Raw genomic sequence first — 24,632 nt, forward strand, 5'->3', positions numbered from 1 at the left:
TACAATATGTTTTAGGCTTTTAGAATTTACCGAATAGAGGGGCTCTAAGCTGAATTCCCTTTATGGATGAATTGTTTGATCTTGTGGCTAGAGTGTCATTTGGGCATTCTTTAAGTGGGTGTGGGAGATAGCCAGACACCTTTGTAATCACAGTACCTTCAGCGCTCAGGTAGACAGTGTAAGAGATCACAATGCTGTGTCCACTGAGCTTGGTTCAAACTTTAAAATCCTTTTCCACACAGTGTTTCAGATGGCCACAATGACCTTAAAAAGGTCAGAGTAAAAAGGGAGATTATCTGGTAGGTTGAATGTACTCAGATGAATCTTTGCAAGAAGAGAATTTTCTGTAGCTAGTGGTAGAAAAGAAAGGTAGTAGAGAAAGCATAAATCTAAAACGTGAAGGACTGAACACGCTATCCTGGTTTGAAGATGGAGGGGGCAGGTGAGAAGGAAGGAAGGGATTATGGGACCTTGGTCTTTTCTTTTCACATCCTGGCTACAAAGGTGGGCAGCACTGCTGTACTCTACACTCTCTGCTATAATTTCTCACCACAGTCACAAAAGCAACAGGAATAACTAATAATGGAACGAAACTTCCAAACTGTAAGTCAAAATAAACTTTTGCTCCCTATAAAACCAGAACAGAGTAAGTCCCCATGGCTGACAGCCAGCAAGGAAATGGGGGCCCCACAGCATCAACCCCAGGGAATTTGATTCTGCCAATAACCTGCATTAGCTTTGAAGTGGATTCACTTCCCGAGCCTCTAGGTAAGTGAATACCTACTGTCACCTTAACTTTGGCCTTGTGAGATCCATCCTACGCAGAGAACTCAGCCAAGCCTGCCTCAACTTCTGACCTACAGGATTGCGAGATGTAAAGGAGCATTGTTTTAAGCTGCTAAATTTGTGGTGTTTTGCTGTACAGCATCAGAAAAATAACATTATCCTAAAATCCAACGGCAATATCTATTTGAACACTGAAGAACAAATAATATGAAATTTGATATTCTCTGCAAGGCTTCTGTGGTTCTAATTCCTGAAAAAATTTCCCAAAAGTAACTCAACAAAATCTACCAATTTTGGCACTTATTTTTCATTAAGTAGTTAGTGTTAATTTGAATACATGAAACTAACAAAGTGGACTGAAACCTCTGCAATCATGAGCTGAATAAATCTTTCCTCCTTTAAGTCTGTTTTTTCAGATGTTCTGTCACAGTGATGGAAAGCTCACTAACACATTCAGCAAAATGAACATCGAAATAAGGTTGCATTTTGGGGAGAGATGGGACAGTGATTGGAAGAAGGCATGGTGGGGCTCTTCGTGATGATAGGTACGGTCTTTTTCTTGACCTGACTGGAGAATACACAAATGAAAATTCAACAAGCTGTATAAATAAGATTTTAGTACTTTTCTATTTGTGTGTTATATTATAATACCAAAGTAAATTAACAAACACATCCTATTCTAAACTAGTAATATACAAGTAAATAAAAAAGACACTGCTTTCTGATTTAGGGTAACTTCTCATCCACTTATCTCTACAAACATATGACAATGGCTTTGAGTCTGAACATGCAAAAGGGAATGAGTAGGTGAGAATGAATATTCAGCAAAAATTCATTTTGTAGATAAGATAGGAAAATGTATAGTAATATTTAATTAGTTTTTAGTGTGTATTGAATTTTACATGCTAAGGGGTTTCATCATGGCATCTCCATACATGCATATAAAGTTCTTTGATCATTTTTGTCTTAGGAAAATAACATTCTAAATAAAAGACTGTTGACATTTAAAGATTATAGGCTTCTTTTATTTAGGAAACTTTGGGCTTCCAGGTATGATATTTTCTACGAAGAAGAGAAAGTTACATAGGTGACCCACAAGGAAGCACATATCATTTGTAAGTGTTAGAAGCACATGTCAACTTTTAGTTTATTGAGATTATAAGAACTCAGCAAAGAAAATATGAACAGAGCTAATTTACTCTTGGGACTGATAACTGAGAATTTGCTGGTGCAAGGTTCATATCTTGATCTTGCTATTGGGAGAAAGTAAAAGGCAAAGAACAGCAGAGATCTATTTGTCGTAACACCAACATACCTACACTTTTTGATTGCAAAAGGGTTAATCAGCTCTTTTGAAACTCAAAACATTCAGATCCATCCTGGGTAAAACAATTACTTGAAAATTAGTATTTTATGTTTGTTAAGGATTGAATGCAGACATGTAAGAACTATTTGTGAAACTGGGCAAAGATGTAACAAACCTAGGGCATTTGTAAAGAAAGGTTAAATTTTTTTCTCATTATCCTTAGTTATACATGCTCATGTTAACATAAGGATAGGGATAGCTCATGTTAACATAAGGAAAAGTTTGAAGATGAGCAGAGAATGTGATAGTTAAAGGGAGAGTTAGAGACAGGATTCAGAAAAACACAATAGATAAAGAGGTATTGTGACGCAAAGTTTTGCAATGTTACCCTGTAGTATAAGATGAAATCATCCATCATGAAATAATTTCATTTTGAACCTACAGCATAGACATTGATGTTTTGGTATATTCTACACATGCCACTTGATGACTGGCCATAAACACAGCTAAGCAATTGGTGAACACACTGTTCAACCCACAATTATCATTAAGTGCTTTTTATGTCTGTTTGAAGGCTCCAAGTGAAGTGTTATGGTAATAAACAACAACAAATACAATTTGTTTAGTGTCCTCATAGGATCTGTGGAACCCAGTGTCACAATAGAGGCATACACAGATAACTAAGGCAAAGAAAAATGTAAATCCTCCCAGGAGGCCAAGAATTTGCGGCAGAGTGCTCCTTTCTCTTTCAAAAGGGAAAGAAAATCAGAGGGACTTTAAGTAATCCAAAGAGAGTAGGACCAATGAGGAGGTGGATTTGACCTGGGTCCATGGTCCATGTTTGAATGATTTGGGGTTTGGCATGGTAATAGTAGACATCGAACACAACAGTGGGAAAGATCAGGACATTTGGAAGAAACAATTTAGTTATCGTTATATCTTTATTAGTGGCTATAATATTTCTTGGTTATATTTCAAATCAGATATTAACTATTTCTAACTAATAAAGGTAATTTAAATTATATCACAGTAAGTTCTGTTTAATCCAGTTAACAAGAATTCTATGTTTACTGACTACTGCTACAGATCGTCCCAGGAGAGAAAGTTGTAAAATAATTGTAAAAATTGGAAAAAATAGGGTGGGGGCAGGGGGGAGAAATGACCCAAGCCTTGTATGCACATATGAATAATAAAATTGAAAAAAATTGGAAAAAATAGTAAAATAATTATAAAACAATTATTAGAGAATCATGTAATTTTTAAAAAACCCAGAAGAAGTTACAAGTTAGTAGAGCTTTGGCATAATCTTCTGTATCTCTTGACTCTGTAACACTGTCCTGAAGAGTAATGTGCAGAGCAATGTTCTTGATATAACTGTGTACTATTCCACTATCATTCAAGAATCTAATTGAGCACTGATGCTCAAAACCATACTTTGGAAATATTGTCAGCAAAAGCCTAAAAAAAATAAGTACGCTGTCTGATGAACTCTTAGAAAATAAAATGACCAGACTCTTGAATGCCCATGTGGTGACAATCACACCTGGTGAGTACTTATTTGTTTGTAATGTTCTTCTTTATTATCTGTTCTTCCCACCCATTGCACTCCCCATAAGTGCAAGGACCAGGTCTGTTTTATTTACTTCTGTATAGCTGGCACCTGCTATTTTGCTCAATAAATGTTTTAGACTAAATGAATGAGTTAAATACACCAACTATCTGCTAGAATTTTTAATGTTAATAGTTCACTTGTCTCATCATTTAAAATATACTTTATTTGTATAATCTTATGCTATCTTTATAATTGCCATTTAAAATCGTCATTGACAGTTTCCATTTGACGTAAGGAAATCAAGTCACATGGTCCAAGTCAATAGCTAGAAGTTAGTAGGGTTCCAAACAGAACCCAAATCATCTACTGTGATATATTGTAAGAACTTTTGTAAATGTCACAATGTACCCCCAGCACAATAATTAAAATTAATTAATCAAAATGCCATAATATAAAAGAAGTAGAGAAAGAAAAGAGGAAAGGGGGAGAGAAAAAGGGGTAGGACCAAAGGAGGGAGGAAAGTAAAAGAGGGGATATTTATTTGGGAACTTTTCATGTTAAGGTTATCATGCCACCACTCAAGATAACAACTTAAATTTCATCCATTAAGCCTCTCAGGGAACCTGATACCTTTCTTACACATTTCAGGTCAGCAAACTGATTAGGAATACTCTCAGATGCCATTGTTACATGTGAATCATACAGAGTAGAAAACAAAGGAGTTTGTAGTTATAGAATTATCATCTTTTTCTTTGTTATATCTCAGCAGCATAAAACTGGCTGGAAAAGCCAGATCACATAATCAAGTCTGATAACTGTAAGGAATACTTAACTTTCCATTTGTAGTTTTAATTCATTCTTTCGTAATCTTTCTGCCTTAGCCAATGTCACACAAATCTTTGGTTCTCATTTAAAACCCAAATGAGAACATCTTGACAGTTTTATAATAGGCATAAGTATAGAAATAGAATTACTTTCTATTAAATCATTTTTAAAGAAAAAATTAAGTTTTAATTTCAATCAGTGGTACTACACATATTCTTTCTTTCCCTTATCCTTAAGTCTGATGGTGAAATAGTCATTTCTGTTAATTCTGATTAGCTGATTTCATAGTGTGAAGTTACAAGAAGAAAAGGAGTCTCCTGCTGCTGCCAGTCTCCATGTAGTAAAAGGAAAAGTAGCAGTCCTTAAGTTAATAACACTATTTTTGTGATTCTGGAGGGGAAAAATGCCTTTCTACCAAAGGCTAACTCATACAGAGTTGCTGATTGCTAGGTGAAACACTGACAGAATGAGACTTTATTATAGAACCTATTGACATGAGAGCTTTACACCTTGAAAAGTACCACTCACCTCTTCCTGAACTTAGACAAGGTAGAATGATACAGTATTGATGACATTCTGTCTGCTATGAGGGGCAGAAGAACACAACTTAACCCCAGGTGGTTTATCAGGAATGGCCTGTAATATGATGAAAGCTGAAGAGATCACACCTTCCAGACCACGTACCCATCACGGAGACGTCATATTCTATCAGCAGCGTTGCTTCTTGTCCACATTGTTTCAGAATACTCATGGCTTCAGCATGCGTGGTTCCAAGAAGACGAATCCCATCCACACTGAGCAGCCGATCACCAGGTTTGATTGTGCCCTCTCTAGAGAAAAAAAATAAAGGAACACTCTTTATTAATTTAGCATAATGGGGCTTGACACTAATAGTCACTTAGTGAAAGTCATTCTTTCACACATATTCCACCATGCTTCTCATTAGCATTCTTTCTAGGTATCAAGTATAACAGCAAGAGTGTAAAAACATAACCCTGAACAGAAAACAGCTGTAATACAAAAATCAGTAATGAGAAAATAACTACGTATTAGCAAATAACCTAGTTACCCACAGCTAACGCTTAGAGCACAAACATGAATAAGGCCCATTTTCCCTTTGCTAGGTTTTTGCCTAAAAGTCTAAAGTCTAAAATTGATTTATTAGAGCCCAGGAAAAAGCATTCACCTATTTTCCCCAAAGTCAGGTGAGCAGAAAAAGCCTTCTAATTTCATTCATTTTATTACCAGTGAAGCCAAGCAGAATAGGGAGTGCTGGTGAGAAGTTTCCTAGTCTGTAAATTTCCTTACTGATTTATAAGGCCATTTGGTAATCATTAACTGAATCAGTTTCACTATTCCTTGGAAGAAGCAGGCAAATGGTATTCATACTTGAATTCACCCACTCATCATTCTCCCTTAACCCCCTCTTCCCCCATTCCTGGAATAGTTTCACCAGGTATCATTTTTCCATTTGCATACATGTGTACATGGCATTTGCACCATATTCACCCTGCACACATCTTCCCCCCTCAACTAATACCAACCCCCCCAGACAGGTCTTGTTCAGCCCTCCTGTTCTCTGATTTTGTAATAGAAAAAAGTGACATTTTTGTTTGTTTAAGATAGCTACACAGGGTGTTTCATTGACATTTCCATGTAGATATGTATTATAACCAGAATTGGTTCATCACTTCTATTTTTCTTCTTCCTATGTGCTTTGCCTCTAAATTTTTATCTTCAATGCTTAGATTTCCATTAGTTCTAAATTAATTTGATAACACACTCTTCATAAACTTGTAGTCTGATCACTTTTATTATTTTTCCTTCTTCTTTTTTTTTTTTTTTGGCAATTTTGGAGGTTAAATGTATCTCAGGGGAGCCATGCTCCTAGTCCTTTTGCTCTTAGTTTTTGTTTTTGTCTTCAGCCTTTTTTTTTTCAGGTAGGTTCTCAAGTATTTGCTTGTGCTAGTCTCAGACTACCATCCTCCTACCTCCAGCTCCAGAGTAGCTGAGATTACAGGCATGTGCTTCCCTGTCTGGCTCTTGTAGTTTGTTTCTGATATTCCTTTTAACCCTATCCCTAAATGTTAATAAGAAATGGACATAATTCAAAAAGGAGAATTCCAAAGAAGCATGAGAAAGGAAAAAGGCAAAATTTCCTTAGAAGTTTTGACTTGTATTATCCTCTGCAAAGGCAAATGTATGTTAGAACAGGTAAGAAACAAGTGTTTCCTTATTCTCTTATTTTGTATGAAACATCATGTTTCTTAAAAGTGAGCTACCAGTGAGCTTTGAGTGAAAACACACCTGAATTTGGTGTCTGCTTCTACTTAATATCTGTTAAGTGACTTAACCACACTGGGCCTCTGTTTTGTCATCAATAAAACAAACAAAATACCTTATTTACCTGGTGATTGTAAGGCTAAAATAAGAAACGGTTGGCTAAGTAGTTATTAGCACAATTACTGACACATAGTACATGTTTAATAAACAGTACTTGTTATTATTATTTCTATCACCTAAAAATGTTTTAAAATCTATCCTGGTCTAAAATAGAGACAGAAGCAATTATTACATTTTCCTCCTACCTTTCTGCAATGTCTACTGGCAGGAGTTGTGTCCCTCCTTAATTATGGAGTTGGTTTTTGCTGTGCGAAAGTAACCTGGATGATTCTCCAGGGGCATCAAATTGTGAGTTTACTTGGGACCCAACAGGCTTATGATAGGAAAGCTGAGGGTACTTCTCTTTGACATATTCACATTTGCAAGGAGGAGAAATGTAAGGATGTGAAAACTCATTTCCTTCCGTTTGACTAAAAGTCACTTCCATTCTGCCATGTGCAGTCAACACCAAGAAGTGACAGTAATAGTGATGGGGATGCTGATAACAGTAAGAATCACCCCCTGCCCCCCACCTTCTCGGGCTGAGAGGTTAGCAGTTGAAGAAGATGCATTTTGGGGCCTGCCTTGAAAGAGCTGGCTGCTGTTCGTAAGTGCCACTTGCATGATACCATAAGTGCCCCTGAAGACACTATATCATCTCCCCCTTTTATAAAAATGAACAAACCCAAAAGACAGATGGAACTGTCTATATTTACAATGGAAGGAATTGAGCTTCAGAACTAAGTTACTTGCTAAAAATAAACTATATTTTCCTGATTCCACAGACCAAACTCTTAGTTTTCACATTCTAACATATTTACTTAATAGCTATCATTTACTTTGAAATTTATAAATCAATTTCTATGCAAAAGTCCTCAGCTATATTTAATCCATGTTGTATGGTGATACAGAAAGCTGAAGCTTACCTGTCAGCGGGCCCTCCAGGACGGACACACGTTACCACAACTGGACGAGACTTATTCCTGTCATCGTGTGCACCTCCTCATAAAGAAAAGGAATACAGCTTAAGAGACTTTCTTTGTTGCCACATTAAGAAATTCCAGCTGAGAAACTGCAGCATGTTTGTTGATATATGGAGGAAAACATGTAAAAATTTCCTTCTGGCATATACTAGTTTTAAAGGTCTTACTCATTTTATGTAGGTTATAATTTTAAAGTCACCAGTTCTCCACCTCCCAATAAATATATGGCTGTAGTCAAGGTGATGTAAAACTGGTATGGTAAGAAGATCAACTAATTATAAGTACTGGTCCAATAAGAACAGCTAATTACAAACAAAGCACAGGTAAGTACACTTTGTCTAATCAACCTGTGTTATAATACATAAAGAAAGCAAAAACTAAAGTAAAAGAAAAAAAAGTACTAGTATAAAAAAGAAAGAAGGATTTTAAAAGTAGTGTGTTCCAAAAATTTGGGAGCAAATTTGGCAGACCTTGTTAAGCCAATTATAAATGGTGACTTAAATTTTGCATAAGGAAAATTTCTCCACAGGAGGTTTTAGAAATAGATGTTTCAAGATGAAAGGTGATCTATTGTAAATTCTCTTTGTGATTCAGAACTGCTTTGTACGACTTATTTACTCTGTGCTTCCTCAGCCTCGGCTTGAGACCCACAGGGCTAGACTATTCACTAGAGATGAGGTAGTCAGTCCTACATTTGGACACCAGGGGACGGTAGGGAGTATTAGAAAGTTCTGCCTAATATTCACCTGATACCTATTTTTCTTCAATGTCCATATACTGGTTTCTAGTCTTTTCTAGAGCAGTAAGGCAAAAATGAGTCTCTCTTCTACAAACAAGTTTTTCTGAAAGTTGATACTCGTGATTATACATCTGCTAGCCTCATCTTTCTAAGGCTGAACATTTCCAGTTTCTTTAACTATTCTTCATATGACCTGAATTCCTTGTACATCACTATCCTGGCAAACCATCTAAGAAGACTCTAGTTTGCCAGTATCTGCTAAATATGAAGGCCATTGCCACCTATCACTTCCTTAATGTGTGCCTGGCAGGACAGATTGACATTTCACAAATTTTGCATAGGTAGGGAATTCAGTTTAAGAGAAAAACTTAAAGGCATTTTTTTTTCCTTTTGCAAGGTGGTCTCCAAAAGACAGATAGATTTTCCTGAAGGGGTAGTGATTTAGGAAAGGATATAGGCTGAAGGCAGCAAGGAACTTTTCCATAGTTATGACTTGTAGGTCCGAATTTAAATATAAAACATTGAATGTGAAAAGTTAATTTTGAGGTAGTTCTGAATTTCTTGGTATGTGACATTTTATCATTATTTGAAACAACGAACCAAGTTTAGTGGGTGATTCACTTCGATTCTAGAAGCTTAAGTCTGCAAAGCAAAAGAGACAACTCAAAGACCAATACTGTTCTCTTCTTAGTAATACACATTTGCATCATATAAAATGCTCAGTGCTTGGCTGGGACTGCTGTCAGTGGTAGCACATGTTTAGCATGCGTGAGGCCCTGGCTTCAATATCCAGTACCATAAAAAAAAAAAATCAATGCCAGGCTCACAGTAGAGAGCCAAACTGAGTATCAGTAGCATATGTTATAATGAGTAGACTTCCTTACAATTTTATAGTTGAGAATGACTAGGTAAAGTTTCCTTGTCCAAACTGAAAAGCAAGTTTAGTTGTAGAGTGCTTTTCCTATTGTCCCAGCCCAACTCCTTTGGCTTGGTGGCAGGGAATTAACTGAAATTTAACTCTCCAAGGTTTAAGCTAGAGCATTGCTCTCCATTTGATGGGTGCAAAGTTCTTTTGTTTGGAGAGTCAAGATTTTAGAACCTGTAACAAATGGCACTATAAATTCGTCAGCTAAAAACTTATAGTGTTCAAAGTTCCATTCTAACAGGTTAAGAAGAATTTCTCCATTACTAAATGGAAATGCTCCATCTGCAATAATCTGCTCTGTTTTCCTGGATTTCTTCATTGTTCTAACTTTAGCTCAAATCCCATCTATGCCAAAATTTCTTATTGGCCATGCTAATATTTGCCCACTGCACATTCTCATTTAATTATCATTAAGGGATGGGTGGTGGTCACCTGTTGAGCAGGTGGGCCTCAAACTGATCTAAAAATGCAAAATTCTGCAAGCTTTTATGTTCAACCACTGCATTAAGAAAGTTATTAAACCCTACAGAAATATGGTACTTATCAACTATAACTTGTTCATTATCACTAAGGCTTTAAAATCAGAATAATACCAAGAGGTCTGATGCTCACACCAATGTAGGCAACATTTAATTAGTCATTCACTCCTTTATTAAGTACCACCCATTGTATTCTAGGCTCATATTAAACTCCTGTGCAAGCACACTGAGATTTGAAATTTCTGCAAATTGTGGGAAGGACATTTTGGTTATATTACGATATCAGTTGTCTTCTGGTAGTTTTGGAATTCAATTGCTTCTATTCTTTATATCTCCTAATGATAAATTGTTACTGTGTTAGTTCTTTTGTTAGCAATTTGCCTTATTATTGATCAATCTTACAAAAAACTAGTGATGAATATTCCAGAAGTATTTTTACTGGTTTTTCAATAATTAGGTTTGTATGCATGTGATTCAAGAGCACTCTCTTTCATACTTATATTGCAAAACAGATTTGTATATACTACCTTCCACCTAAATTATTTGCATAGTAACTTTCCATTATATTTACTTAATTATTTGTACAGAAATTTGGGAATGGTTATGACCAATGATCATGGGGTCTATTGTTCTTCCTAAAAATAGGCCTTGGTTAGAGAAATGTAGTAACTACTGATGTAAAGCCCACAATGAGATCTTAGTTCCTCATCCTCTCTATGATTCACTTGGGAACTTTATCAATCGTGTCTTAAATTCACTGGACAGGACAGGGTTTCTGTCTTAAGACTCCATGGTACTTATTCCTCTATTGACATGTTGCTGTGTGCTTAATTAACAGTTGATCGCTTGACTTGCTAAATGATTGACCAGATTGGAACCTGACATTTAGATCTCAGTCACTTAGGGTAAGTTTGCATAAGTGAACACATTTCTTTTAGTGTTTGATGCATGTATATCTATTAAGATGCTTAGTTAATGTTAATGTTTTAATAATTTTCACAGAATTTTGATTCTGGTGAAGATATAATGTTATAAGTAAAAATAGGAAATCAAGAAATATATAATATTTAAAAATTTCCTGATGCTTATATAATTCTCTATTGAACCTCATTGTCATAGTAGGAATTAAGAGTTGATAATGTAGGAATACCCTTTTAGGATGAAATTGCTAACAAGAAAAAACAAAATAATAAAAACCCATAATCACAGTTCAGAATGAATGGCTTTACAGACAAGTTGGAGTTGCTTGGAATTTTTATTATCACTGCTATCCCATAATAAGATGAGCTGATGCACACAAGTACCCAAGGGATTAGATTATGTTCAGTCCAATTTTAGAAAGCTGCAGTAACAAAATGTATTTCAGAAGAAATTAATTTAAATAAAGTTGCTTAATCCTTGTGTATTCAATCAAATCAAGCCATACTCATCGTTTTTGATTCAGTTATAACAGAAAAGGGAAAGGCAAAAGACATGCTGAAAAGTGATGAATTGGAGAGATGATTGTAAGACAAGGTTTACAAGCAGTGGCTGTTGGCTGTTTTTGTGGACTAAAAAAAAAGCTGATTATTTAGATTCTATTGTGTTCCCCTCTGTTGTTTTATTTATTTAAAGAAGACTAGGTACAAATATTAAAAGATGACTTGGCACAATGGAAACATGAGATTTTTGAGGACGACTTTCCTGTTCATGCTCAGTATTTCATTGACAAATTCTCCAAGTGTACCTGATGGTTCACATTTTTTAACCAATACCTACCTCGTATTACAAAGCCAAAGGTATTGCCTTCTTTATGTAATGTGACCTCCACTGTTCGGAAAATAACACTTGATCCTTGTACAGCTGAATATGGGGAAAGAGAGGGAAATATAAGTTTTAAGTTATAATCACATTTAAAAATTTTTCAATGTGGCATAAAATACTGCAAGATTTCTTGCAAGTAATTTCTGTTGGGGAATAAGAAAATAATAATTCCAGTAAGATGGTAAAAAAATAATTGTAATGACATACAAGTATCCTGTTAAGTGACAGGTCCAAGTAAAACCAATATCATAGCTAGTTCTTTTCCTTCTGTATAGATAGATTTTAGACAGAGGGTGATTTTACATTGTTTAAACTCTACATAACAGGAAAGACAATCTTCAATAAGTGCATTTTGTGAAATACAAAAGTGATATGATTTTTGCAAACCTTGTGAAATAATTTCTGTAGTTATTTTTGTTTTTGCAGCTGGTACAGGAAGAAAATTAAAGTAACACTTCTAGGTTGCTATCAATAGATTAGGCTGATACAAATAGATGTTCTGACATATAAATAACTATAAAACAAGACATCAGCAACCCAAATGAAACTTATAGAGCAAAAAATATCCTAAGCACATTCAAAATATTACTACTAAGAAAATAAAGATCTACTTAATTTTACTTGATATCATCATGCTTATGTTGTTTGCCTGTTTATTGCCCTCACTTCACAAAATGAAATTGCATTGCCAAGTTGCAATCTCTAATTACGTTATACACATGTATGAGGGTGTAAGTTATGTGAAGGCATAGTCACTAAAGCATTCTGCAAAACTGCTCTTACAAAACTAGTGAGTAATTCTGGTTGTATAGTATACTATTGCTGCATTTAAAAGAGCAATATTTTCACAAATTAGTATTTATCATGACGAACATAGGGATGTTTTTATTCATGGAGACAGAAAAACTTGTATAATGTGCAGAAGTAGATGGTTTTAGATCCTTTTTTGAATTTGTACAATAATGTCTAATTATTTAATGCCACATTCATTATCAATAATACACGTTCACATTGTTACTAGATCCTAAAGGGCTTCTTACCCAAACTACCAACAATAAATATTTGATTTGTGACTTAATGAAAATTACAATTTTCAACTTTAAGATAGTACTAACGTGTACCCATACAACATTCTGTTTTCACTTTCACTATAGTATTCAATAAATGACTTGAGATATTCAGAACTTTAATCATGGGATTGGTTTTGTGTTAGATGTTAACTATAGACTAATGTCAATATTCTGACCATGTTTAAGGTAGTTTAGGATAAGGTTTGATGTTTGCTGGGTTAGGTATTTATGATGGGTTTATTGGGATGTAATCCCATCATATCCAGAGGCATCTGTATATAGACAGAAATTAAAGGCATTAAATTAATGGAATTAAAAAATACTTGTCATTTACAGAAGTAGTTAATAGTTTTAATTAGGCACTCATTAAAATTATTTTTAATTATCAGAAAATCTAAACCCCCAAAAGAATACTGTACAAACAATTATGATAAGTACACATTTAAATTCACAAAAACAGGCTGGGATATAAAGTCAGGCTGCATACTATCAGCTGGGACACAAGTACAATAAGAACTTGGATCTGTTGAAAAGCCATATAAACCTACAGCTGAACAAATGTTTTGCTATGCTGCTGATTTAATTAAATGTCATATTCTTGTTATCAGGGGAATTTCAGTTTATTCTAATCAACTAGGAACAGTACTACAAACAGCTGAAAGAGTTGAGGTATAGTTTTAATTAAATGAAAAACAAAATTAGTTTTAAACCAGTGTTTTCTTATTTCCACAACCCAACAAGCCACTTCAAGAAATTGGTTAAAAACACAATGCTTTCATTTTATTGGTAACTAAGGAAAGCAAATAATATGGAGAAATAACTGATGAGCATCTAGCATGCCCAGAACTCTGCAAAGTGGTTTGCAAATATTATTTTATTTAATCATTAAATCATCTTTCAATTATATACAACCAAATTCTAATTCTGGGCCACCTGTCCTTGTTGGTGGGATGTCTGTTCTGGGAATGCAAAGTACTGCAATTTTAATTTTGCTCTTGTTAAATCTTGCTGACAACAAAATCTTACAGTCAAATCTAAAATCACTATAAAGACTTTGGGGATTATTTATAGCTTTAAATTAGCTACACTATTGCTCTCCATCATTTCCTATGATGAATGTAAGTGTTGACTACGTTTTAATATAATGACTGAGACAGGTTTGATCTTTATACTTTTTATTTAGATGGTTAGCTCTTGATGAGTGGGTTCTCACACCCAGTATCAGATATCCTGTATTGGCTATGTGGATAGTACTCATTACTTCAGTAAAGTGTATGTGATTCAGAGATGCAACTAAGTGGCTAAGCCAAAGAATCAAAGGCCAGGTAGAAACCCATTTCTCAATGCCAAACTATTCCTCAGTATTTTAACTATACTGTTGTCCCTTGTTTCCATATGTGAATATGCGTGTGCTCCTATGAAGTTATTTTACCATGGTAGATCAGATTGTTCCAAACTATGCCCTCCTCCCTGCCTCCCCACCCCAGTCTCAGTAGGAGCATAGGAGTTGTGTGCTTCCCATTGCATTATGTTCCCCTTCTCCACGTGTCCTGCTTAGGCCACTGTGAGGTTAAGAGATGCCAGCAGAAGCTGAACATGTGTTCCTGTGGTCGGACTAGTCATTTTGTTCTTCTGCCCCTGGAAGAACTTCTCCTGAGCAGCAGTGCTCCTTTAAACTCAGAGCCAGAATGAACCACAGGGAGGAAACCTTCTCTATTTCTCTCTCTTTCCACCACCACACCATTGTCACCTATCATCTGCCTAATCTGTTATCTGTGTTAAAGCTGAGAAGAAGGGAGACCTCGTTTGGTTAAATAAGGTCAATTTACAGCTCCAAGGTCTAAATGAAAACAAGATTGAAGTGTTGAATAATCAACATGACAGAAATTATATTTCTTCCAACTATTTAAGCTTCTAATAAAGAATTTGAAATGTCAACTGAAATAGGTGAGATTTTTTTTTTTAACATTTCAAAGTTCTGTAGGGGTTATGTGACCACAACAGTTTGAAGACACTTCTCTGGAGCAACTTTTCTTTATGGTATTGGGATTTGAACTCGGGGTCTTATACTTGCTAAGCAGTTGCTCTACCACTTGAACAACACCTCTAGTTGTTTTCTGCTTTAATTATTTTTCCAGGTAGGATCTCCCATTTTTGCCCATGGCCAGCCTCAGACCTTGATCCTCCTAACTATGTTCTCCTGCATAGTCAAGATGCATGTACCACCACACCTGATTTATTGGTTGAGATGGGATCCTGCTAACATTTTGCTGGGGCTGACCTTAAATTGTGATCCTCCTAATGTCTGCTTCCCAAGTAGGTAGGATTCCAGCATATTGATCACTAATGTTTTTGCCCAAGCTGGCCTCTAACTGTGATTGTTCTTCTGATATCCAACTACCAAGTAGCTGGGATTTACATGCATGAGCCACTATGCTCAGGTTGGACCAGTTTTTAATGCACAAATACCTAAGACACAGTTTGGTCATATTCTTTCTAAGTACAGTCTCAAAGTATCACATAATTTCTAAATTAAAAAGGAATACAGAGCTCATGAAGACCAATAGTCCTTTCTGAACTCTGAGGTTGGCTGAGGCTCAAATTGCTGTGATCTGGAGAGTTACTGTTTTGGCCTCGGATGGCTTATCTTTTACCAGTCAGTTCTGTAAATAGGGCCTGAGCTCCCGGAGTCTGTTGGCTTTAGCAGTCTGAGCCAAGTGAAGGGGAGGCTCATTAATCTCTTTGATCTCTCTGAACTCAAAGATCTTATTAATTCCTCCAAACACATTAAAAACAGACAGAGATCATCCTTGGAGAATGAACCTCTTCTATCTGATTTCTACCAGGGCAATCTACACTTTGTGTTTAAAAATATGTGTTCCACTTTTCCATCAGCCTATTGCTTGAGGAAAAAAAGCTGGTGTAACCACCAAGTCATGATAGATTTTTACTCCTAAACTTTTCTGATATCTGCCCTTTCCTCTATAATTCTATGAAAGCACTATTGATTTATGTATCACCTCTCTTGGAAACTCTTAACAACCTTCAGGTTTACCACTTCCAAAATGATAAATCTAACAGGTTTGAGCTAATGATTCAGTTTCAAAAGCCTTTAAGGACTCCCCATCACCCACACGATGCCATCTATACAAAAGGCCTTTGTCATTTGGTTCCTGTTTTTTTCTGGCCTCATCCCTATCTATGGCCTCCCTGCCTTTCCCTTTCCTCTCCAAGAACTCATATCTGTGGATTAACCTGCGGACTAGCTCAATTGATCATCTCATCCCTCCTGCTATACCCTCTGCCTGGAATGGTCCCCTTCCTCTACTATCTGCACTGTCTCCTACCCCAAGCGCCCAGCTCTGAATCACCCACACTGCTATGCTATACTATACTATAGCTATACTGCTATGCTATACCACACTGAAAGCTATACTGAGTACTCCTTTAGGAAGGGATTGTGTTTTTCTTGAAACATTTTTATTGGTATATGATAGTTATACAGGTTTTTTTTTTTGACGTTTCCATATGTACATATATCATACCACAGTTTGGATCATCCCCTTCATTACTCTCCCTTCTCCTCCCATGCCTCATATACCCAGTGAGATGCAAATGCATAACCAAGAAGCATTAACTCTAGATATCTGGATCAATAGTTTGAGATAGTATTTAATTTAGTAATCTTTTTGTTTTCTTGGTGGTACTTTATGCTTGCTAGGCAGGCGCTCTACTGCTTGAGCCATACTTCCAGCCTGAGAGTGATTTCAAAGCCAACTGTACTTTCTAATCTTCAAGAAAACATGGTACTTTTAGTGTAACAGCAATAAAAATAGTAAACATGTTTAATATTACTAGCTGCTGATATTAAGTATGTGATAATGGTCTAAGTAATGATTATGTTATTATAGCACTGAATCATTACCAACATTCAACAATGATTATAGCCATCTTATAGGTGGGAAACCTAAGTCCCAGAGAACTTAACATATCAGAGGTCACAAATCTGGAAATGTGCAAAGCTGACATTTAACAAACACATAGTTTGAACTCTTAGAACTATTATTTTCCTACTCTTGCTGAAAATGAAAAATACTATTTAACACACTTAAACTGATTTTGTTATGAGTACTAGACTTTCAATATTACATTTTCTGTTAAGAACATGAACTCCTGATTGACTGTGAACATGTTCTCTGAGTGCACAAATCTGATCCCAGAGCTTCAAATACTGTCTCTAATTCCCATTGTTCTCAGTTTATATTTCCAGTCCGGATCTTTTTCCCAAACTCCAAACCATATCACCAGCTCCTTTTTAAAAATATATATATTTCCTTGTGCAACTCAAATATAGTATTTCAAACAGTGATCCTCTGATCTTTCCCCTGTAAGTCAGCTCTCCCCACATTGTTGCCACCCTGTTCATGACAACTCCATCCTTTCAGTTGCTCAGACTTAAAACCTTGGGGGATGTCCTTGACTCCTGTATTTCTGCACAAACCATCAGGAAATCATGTTGACTCTACCTTCAAAGAGATCCAGAATCTGATGGCTTTTCACTATCTCCACCACTATATCTCACCTGGGTCACTGCAATAGCCTCTCAACTTATCTCCTATTCTCTACCCTTTCCCCCTGCACAGCACAGCATCCAAAGAGAGCCTCTGACACAAGCCAGATCATGTTGTTCCTCTGTGCCAAGCCATACCATGGCTTCCTGCATCATTCAGAACAAACCTCGAGGTTCTCCTGATGGCCTCCAAGGACACCTCTCCCCTTACATTTTCGACCTCATCTCCTATTTCTCTTTCTGTTCATGGTGCTCCAGACACATTGTACTTCTGGTTTCTAGAACAACCCTAGGTTTATTCTTGCCTTTTGGTCTCAGGACTGGCTGTTCCTTCTTTCTGGAACTCTCTACCTCCAGAAATTCACACAGCTACTTCACCCACTTCCGTCAAGTAATAGGCCAATGTCACCTTCTCAATGGCGGATCCTAAACAGCCTGTTTAAAATAGTAGTCTCACCTTAACTAAATCACTCCCAATCCCTCTCCTTGCTGATTTCTTTTTCCCATAGCGTTATGACCCCTACTATGCAATTTACTTATTTGTTATAGTTTTGTTTTACTATCAGTCTTTCCCTGATAGAATGCAAACTCCATCGATGTACCCAAGGCTCCTAGAATACAATGGTGTCTGGAACATAGTAAATGCTCAACGAATCTTCATTGCATGAGTCAATAATAACCAGTGTTCATAATAAACCCGAGTTTTTGTCAGGAGGGAAGAGCAAAGAGCTTTCCAGGGTAGCATCCCTCTTAATAACTCATAATGTAGAGAGGTGGCACTAGAACAGCTTCAAGGTAGGGCAGTGGTAACATGTAGCACAGGAAGGTATATGTCAATGTCACATGGATAACGGACTTTGGAGTCAGGCAGCCTGAATTCACATATGGACTTTGCAGCTTACTGATTAGGGAAGGATACTTAATTTAAGCCTCTGTAAATTGAGAAAAATAAGGTAATAATGTCTATCTATAGTGTTGATTGATTGATCTATTACTTATTCAAAATTTTACAGTATTAGGTACTGCCTTATATCTTTTATAAATATTCAGTTATTTCTCATAACAAGTTTATGAGTTGAAATTTATATTATCCCCATTTTACAGGTGTAGAAACTGAGACAGAAAGTTTATTTTTTTCATTTAAAAAATTTTTATTTTATTCATATGTGCATACAATGTTTGGGTCATTTCTCCCCTCTTACCCCCCACCCACCCTGCTCCCTCTCTTACCACCCCCCCCCTTTACCCCTCGATACCCAGCAGGAACTATTTTGCCCTTATCTCTAATTTTGTTGAAAACAGAGTGTAAGCAATAACAGGAAGGACCAAGGGTTTTTGCTAGTTGAGATAAGGATAGCTATACAGGGAGTTGACTCGCATTGATTTCCTGTGCATGTGTGTTACCTTCTAAGTTAATTCTTCTTGATCTAACCTTTTCTCTAGTTCCTGGTCCCCTTCTCCTATTGGCCTCTGTCACTTTAAAGTATCTGCTTTAGTTTCTCTGCATTGAGGGCAACAAATGCTATCTAGTTTTTTAGGTGTCTTACCTATCCTCACCCCTCCCTTGTGTGCTTTCGCTTTATCAAGTGATCAAAGTCCAATCCCCTTGCTGTTTGCCCTTGATCTAATGTCCGCATATGAGGGAGAACATACGATTTTTGAGAGACAGAAAGTTTAAATAGTTTCTCAAAAGTATAGCTAGTAAAAGGTGAATGTGGGATTTGAATCTGGCCATTTGAGAATAAAGTTTGTCTCTGTGGATCCTCCTGTGGTGAGGATTATATAAATCATTGCAAGTCCAGTTCCTTGCATCATAAGTCATTCAGTAAGCTGGCTGTTCTTATTATCACTATTATTTTTACTTGATAAAAATAATGTTATTCAAAGTTATTTTTATGTTTCAGGCATGAATATATCTATATAATAGTCATTATAAAACATGCTAAACATGTTTTCCCTAAACCTAAATACAAAGCTTACAGATCTTAATGCACAATTTTGAAATATGTCAAATGCTTATTAAAATAGCTTAAATGGCAAAAATGGTATTCACAGATCACCTTAATGGAGCATTGACCACAGATAATTTCATTAGACCTATGTCCTTTTTAATTCTTCCTGAAGAGATTATAAATATATCAATTCAGATAACTTTTAAATACTGGCAATTAAATATCAATATTAACTTAAATATCTGCTCTGCCATTGCTCTAATGAGACACTGATGGCAAAAGGGAAAAAATAAGAATGCAAGTGCTTCATGGTACAGGTTTTCTGTCCCGGGGCTGTGATTACTTACAGACTGGGGGAAGTTCATACTCGACTTCAAGAACCACTCTTTCCCCAACATTCTTCAGCAAGCTGATGATCTCATCATGGCGGAATTTGGCTAGGTTGATCCCATTGACCGCTTTGATGTAGTCACCCACATCCAGCTGGTCACTTCTGTAAAAGAGACCATGTTGCTTCAGTGGACACATCCTCTCCAGGGCTTGTCTCTTAAATAAGCAAGCTTAGAAAGTGAGCATAGTAACACCTTTGTCTCCCAGGTGTGAGTGGACCCTAGGAGAAGGAATGTAACCTACAGTGGAGGACGCAGCTGTCTACTCAGGCTACCTGTTACAGAATGAAGTCCTGCTCTGGCTATACTATTATCTCTGGGTATTTGCTAGCCTTTTGCTGCTTTTATTTATTTCATTTATTTATTCAGTTGTTTATTTCCTTTTGGCTTTTTTTCAGACAAGTTCTTACTATTTAGCCCAGACTGGCCTCAAACTCATGATGCTCCTGAGTGTTATATCTCTTTTATTTTAAAAGCACTATAAAACAAAATAAAGAGAACCATTTCTTTTTTTTTTTTTGGCTGCAAGACCCCTAGAGCTTGGTTCTCTGGAGATAGATCCAGATCCTAGATATTCCAGGTCCTTTTCTTCTTATTCCCCCTCATTTTTGCAAACTGCCTTTTGGACATTTCACAGATTTTAGTATCTTCACTGGGAGTGTGTCCAGGGGCCAAGGAATGGGTCAAAGTATTTTGCTATTTACTGTTTACTTTTTTTCTATTGATTATTTAGAAGGACTGATTAAAAAAAAAAGAGAATTTGTGTTTCAGTAACATTCCCATCTTTCTCTACCACCATAATAGAACTCTGGCTGCTCTGGGGATTTTAGTCACACTTGACTTCTACAACAAAAGCCTGCAGTGAGACCAATAATGGGACTTATAATTTGTGTCACAGATAAGGATCTTAAATAATATTTCTTCCCCAAATAGAAATAACTAATGTGTTTATTTTATATAAATCCAGCTCCAATCATTCCTCTGAAGAGAGTCTTTCTGGTCTGTCCCACCTGTCGTGCATGCTGTCACTCTTACCTCAGTGGGACTGACACTCAGGGCAACTTAGCTGCCTAAAGCATGGCCACAGCTCCTGAGCTGTTGCTTCTTACCACTATGAAAAGTCATTTTGATTCCAAACTTTTCATGTTTTATACATTATCTCTCTTAATAGATTATAAGCCCCTTTAGGACAGGGATTTTCATTTTGATTTAATATATGTAATATGGTAGCACCTTAAAGAATGAATATTTGGTGATTTTTTCAATACTTAATATAACTAGTACGGTACTACATTTATTTATGACATTAATACAACTGCATTTTTTTCCCCTTGCTTGGGCTACACATGAAGGAGCTGAAGAAACATGGAGCTTGAACATCAAAGATTGATTATGAATATTATGAAATAAAGGAGGCTCTGGGTATGGAAAAAGCCTCTTCAAGTTTAAAGGAGGCAGATTCAGGGGTTTGGGTTCATGTCAGCCTCTCTTACAAAGACTACCTTTGGGTCATGGAGCAGTTAGCTGGATTAAGATTATAAATTGTACAAACAAGTTGATCATCCAAAGTAATCTCTATTTCAAGTACCCTTTATAGGGAAAGAACTCTAAAACTTAACTTGGAATTATGTGGACAAGAATATTGGGGTCTAATTCCTTCAATGAAACCTGATCATTCCATTCCCTCTTTCAGAGCTAAGTATTTATTTATTTATTTATTTATTATAATTATTTTGGGGATGGAACCCAGGGCCTCATACATGCTAGGCAAATGCTTTACCACTGGGCTAAATTTCCAACTCCTCTGAGGTAAATTTAGAATGAATCTATAAAACAAAACCTATCCCTATCCAGCATCTAAGACATTCTGTCTTTGGGCATAACTGGAGAAAATAAGAACTCCTTTAAGCCTTCTGTCCTTTTGGAAAACATGTCTTTGTCATGGTGAAAAGGAAACTCTCCCAGGTACAAAAGTGAAAAGCAATTTTTTTCCCCTTGGAAACTCAGACTTGACTTCCCTCTCTGCCTGGGTTGCCATTTCCCTCTGTGGCAATTTCCCTTACACAACGTAGTCCATCTGCTGTTCAATGGCACAGTTAGATCTACATCAATATAAGCATGTCAAAAATCTTATGAGAGCCTGGCTGTCCCTAAGATGACACAAAACTCTCCTAAGTGACTTTAGCACAGGCCAGAAAAGACATAGGCACATCTGGGAGCACCTTCTGAAATATATTCTCTGTGTCTCTGCTAGGAGGTGCTGCTCAGCAGATGGCAGCTGTCATTTATTTATTAGTCACCTTTGCTGATAAAGCTTTAATTTTGAATTAATTACACCCTGTGTTCCTTTTTCTACATTTCCCTGTGAGGCAGTTACCTAGCAGCAATTCCTCCTTGGCGCAGGTTGGATACTCTTGGCTTGCCATCCTTATCAATTCCTCCTGATACTGTCAGACCAAGGGTTGTGCCTTCCTTCTTCATCAGTTCCACCACAGTGGAGCCTTTGAATTCCTCTGTAACAGAGAAGCATTTGCTTTATTAAATGAGAGAAACACAGATGCTGTTTTATGTGGTTAAGTGACTCCTCCCCACAAACTTTCCACTTTTTCTTGTATGAGAAGAGATCTGTGGGCTCCTTCCATTGTGAATTGCAGAGTATCCCATAAAGAGAAGCAGACATTCTATGAGAGGTTATTAAAATGGCACCACTGGGGTAGGTCACTCTAGGTTGACAATAAATAGTCTGAACTGTCTCATGATACTATTCACCCTTTGTTTTCTGCCATTCCCTAGTGACTTTCTCTTCTTGGAAATCCAAATGGAACAACTGAAAGTTGCCAGGTGAGGAGGAATATATTTTTAAATAATAATATAAATACATATAGTGTAGCAGCAGATTCTGAGTGCATGGTACATTTCAGCTTAGAAAGCCTATGGACCAGGAGACGAGAGCTCCACAGGTTCAAGAAAAACATTATTGGCTTTATTTTTTTATGTCTTTCAACAACAAGGTAAAATGCCACATGTGACAACTATCATTTCTCGTAGATTACATTGCAGTACAGAAAGACAGGGTCAGGTGTTTGAACTTCTGAGTAAATGATGTAAATCTCTCATTCTTTACATAATAAAAATCTTAAATCTCACAGGTCTGTGGGAATAATATCTATACATGAAAATGGAACTCTTTATTTTAGCCAAAGCAGAAGATAAGAAAACTTTTAAAATATTCTTCTTTTCAGAAATAAAAAATGAATCAGTATTAATTTCCTGTGATGTTATTCCCTTCTCTCCTACATGAACAATTTCTAGGCACGGATGGGGAAAACTGGACATTTTTTCAACTTCTCTGGGATCAGTTATGAATACTGGGGTTTATGATCTTCTGAGACAACAATGGTACTCACAGAACAGACTTGAGTTTTCAAAGACAAATAAAAATAAAAGAATATTTGCACACCTTTGCCTTTTCCTTAATTATACATAAGAATTAGTTCTAGTTTCAAAAATCTCTATGAGTGCTTATCACAAAGGCTTTAAAATTGTTGCGGCTGGTATATTATCCCACTAGGGGATGAAAAAAAAATCATGTTAGGGAAAAACATAATTTCTCATTTAATCTAGTGAGATGAACAGACTACTTAGGAAAAGGAAGCAAGAGGCGTAAGACCACTAATTTCCTGAGCAATGTGAAGAATGTCATTCCAGGCAAGGCTGTCAAGATTACATGGCCATGTGACGTTAGCATCCCAGCATGTGTTTGTAGGAAGGCTGCTTTTCCACAGCAGTCTCACGATGGATGCTGAGTGTGTGAGTTATTAGTGCCCTTTAAAGTAGAAGGCAAGGAAGAGGCAAAGAGCATGCATGATGCCAGCTTGCTCATTTGATATGAGAGACTAAATAATGACTGAAATTCAAGAATCAAAATTCTTTTCAAGTGTACAAAAGTACATGTGCTTTCACATCATTTACCAGAAGCATTTGTAAGCAAGTCCATCACTGTGTGTTTTTCACCTGTGCTTCCTTAAAACAAAACAAAACAAAACAAGACAAAACAAAACGACACGACTCCTCATAAAAACCTACCCCATAGAAACCTACACAGGCCCAACTAATACTTGAAGAGATTGACTTAACAAATAATCCTTATAAATTGTTGTTGGTAGAAGACAAATGTAGATTATTTAAAAAATAAAGTTACCAAGATGACATAGTACATGGTGACTATTTGTATCACAGAGCTGTAAAGTGCCTTTAAAATGAATATAAATCCATTGATCTGGCTAGTTTTAAAACTGGATAGTCAATTACCCTCTCAATTTAAAAATATTTCAAATCTTTTCCTAAAAGCTAATTTTAATACTGAGAAAAAAAATGTTTATACCCCTGTTAATTGGGTAATTTGTGCATTCATTGATTCAATAAGTTACTGAATGCCTACTATGAGCCAACCAATGAAACTCAAAGATGGAAAGGTCATTATCTGCAAGATTCTTACAGCCTTGTCACAGAGGCAAAGTCACAGACACCGCCTCGGTGTGTGTTGTGAGGAAAGCAGAGAAGATGGTCCTGGAACAAGGTAAACTGAAGGCTTGAGCTCCCAAATGCAACATCTATTTCACAATTTCGTCTTCCAACCAATCTGCTGTACTTATTGATTAGGATTAGCTGAGCAGAGCAGACCAAAGAAGGAATATAAATTAGGTAAGGCTCAGGAGTAAAGACAGAATATTGTTGCAAGAAAATGTGCTGAATCACAAGAATGCTAGCGGCCAATAATTACTTTCAGTCCCTAAGGATTTGACTAAATATGTTATGGGTGGTTCCAAAGGGGGTGGGAGAGAAGTCTGGGAGAGGGAGGAACCTGTTTC

General features: G+C 36.4%; 1 protein-coding gene across 17 annotated transcripts in view; it reads right to left on the reverse strand.

The window, feature by feature from the left end:
• Grip1 (glutamate receptor interacting protein 1) overlaps positions 1-24,632 on the reverse strand; it is a 644,165-nt gene that overhangs the window by 121,503 nt on the left and 498,030 nt on the right. For all 17 annotated transcript variants that reach the window (XM_074083851.1, XM_074083844.1, XM_074083854.1 and 14 more), the window contains 5 exons: positions 22,139-22,274; positions 19,720-19,865; positions 11,736-11,819; positions 7,778-7,853; positions 5,154-5,299 (listed from right to left, as the gene is read on the reverse strand). In XM_074083851.1, the coding sequence (XP_073939952.1) occupies positions 5,154-5,299; positions 7,778-7,853; positions 11,736-11,819; positions 19,720-19,865; positions 22,139-22,274 (588 nt within the window). The remainder of the gene's footprint in view (positions 1-5,153; positions 5,300-7,777; positions 7,854-11,735; positions 11,820-19,719; positions 19,866-22,138; positions 22,275-24,632) is intronic.

The sequence above is a fragment of the Castor canadensis genome, chromosome 8 (genome assembly GCF_047511655.1).
Source record: "Castor canadensis chromosome 8, mCasCan1.hap1v2, whole genome shotgun sequence".
In the NCBI taxonomy this organism is placed as follows: Eukaryota; Metazoa; Chordata; class Mammalia; order Rodentia; family Castoridae; genus Castor; species Castor canadensis.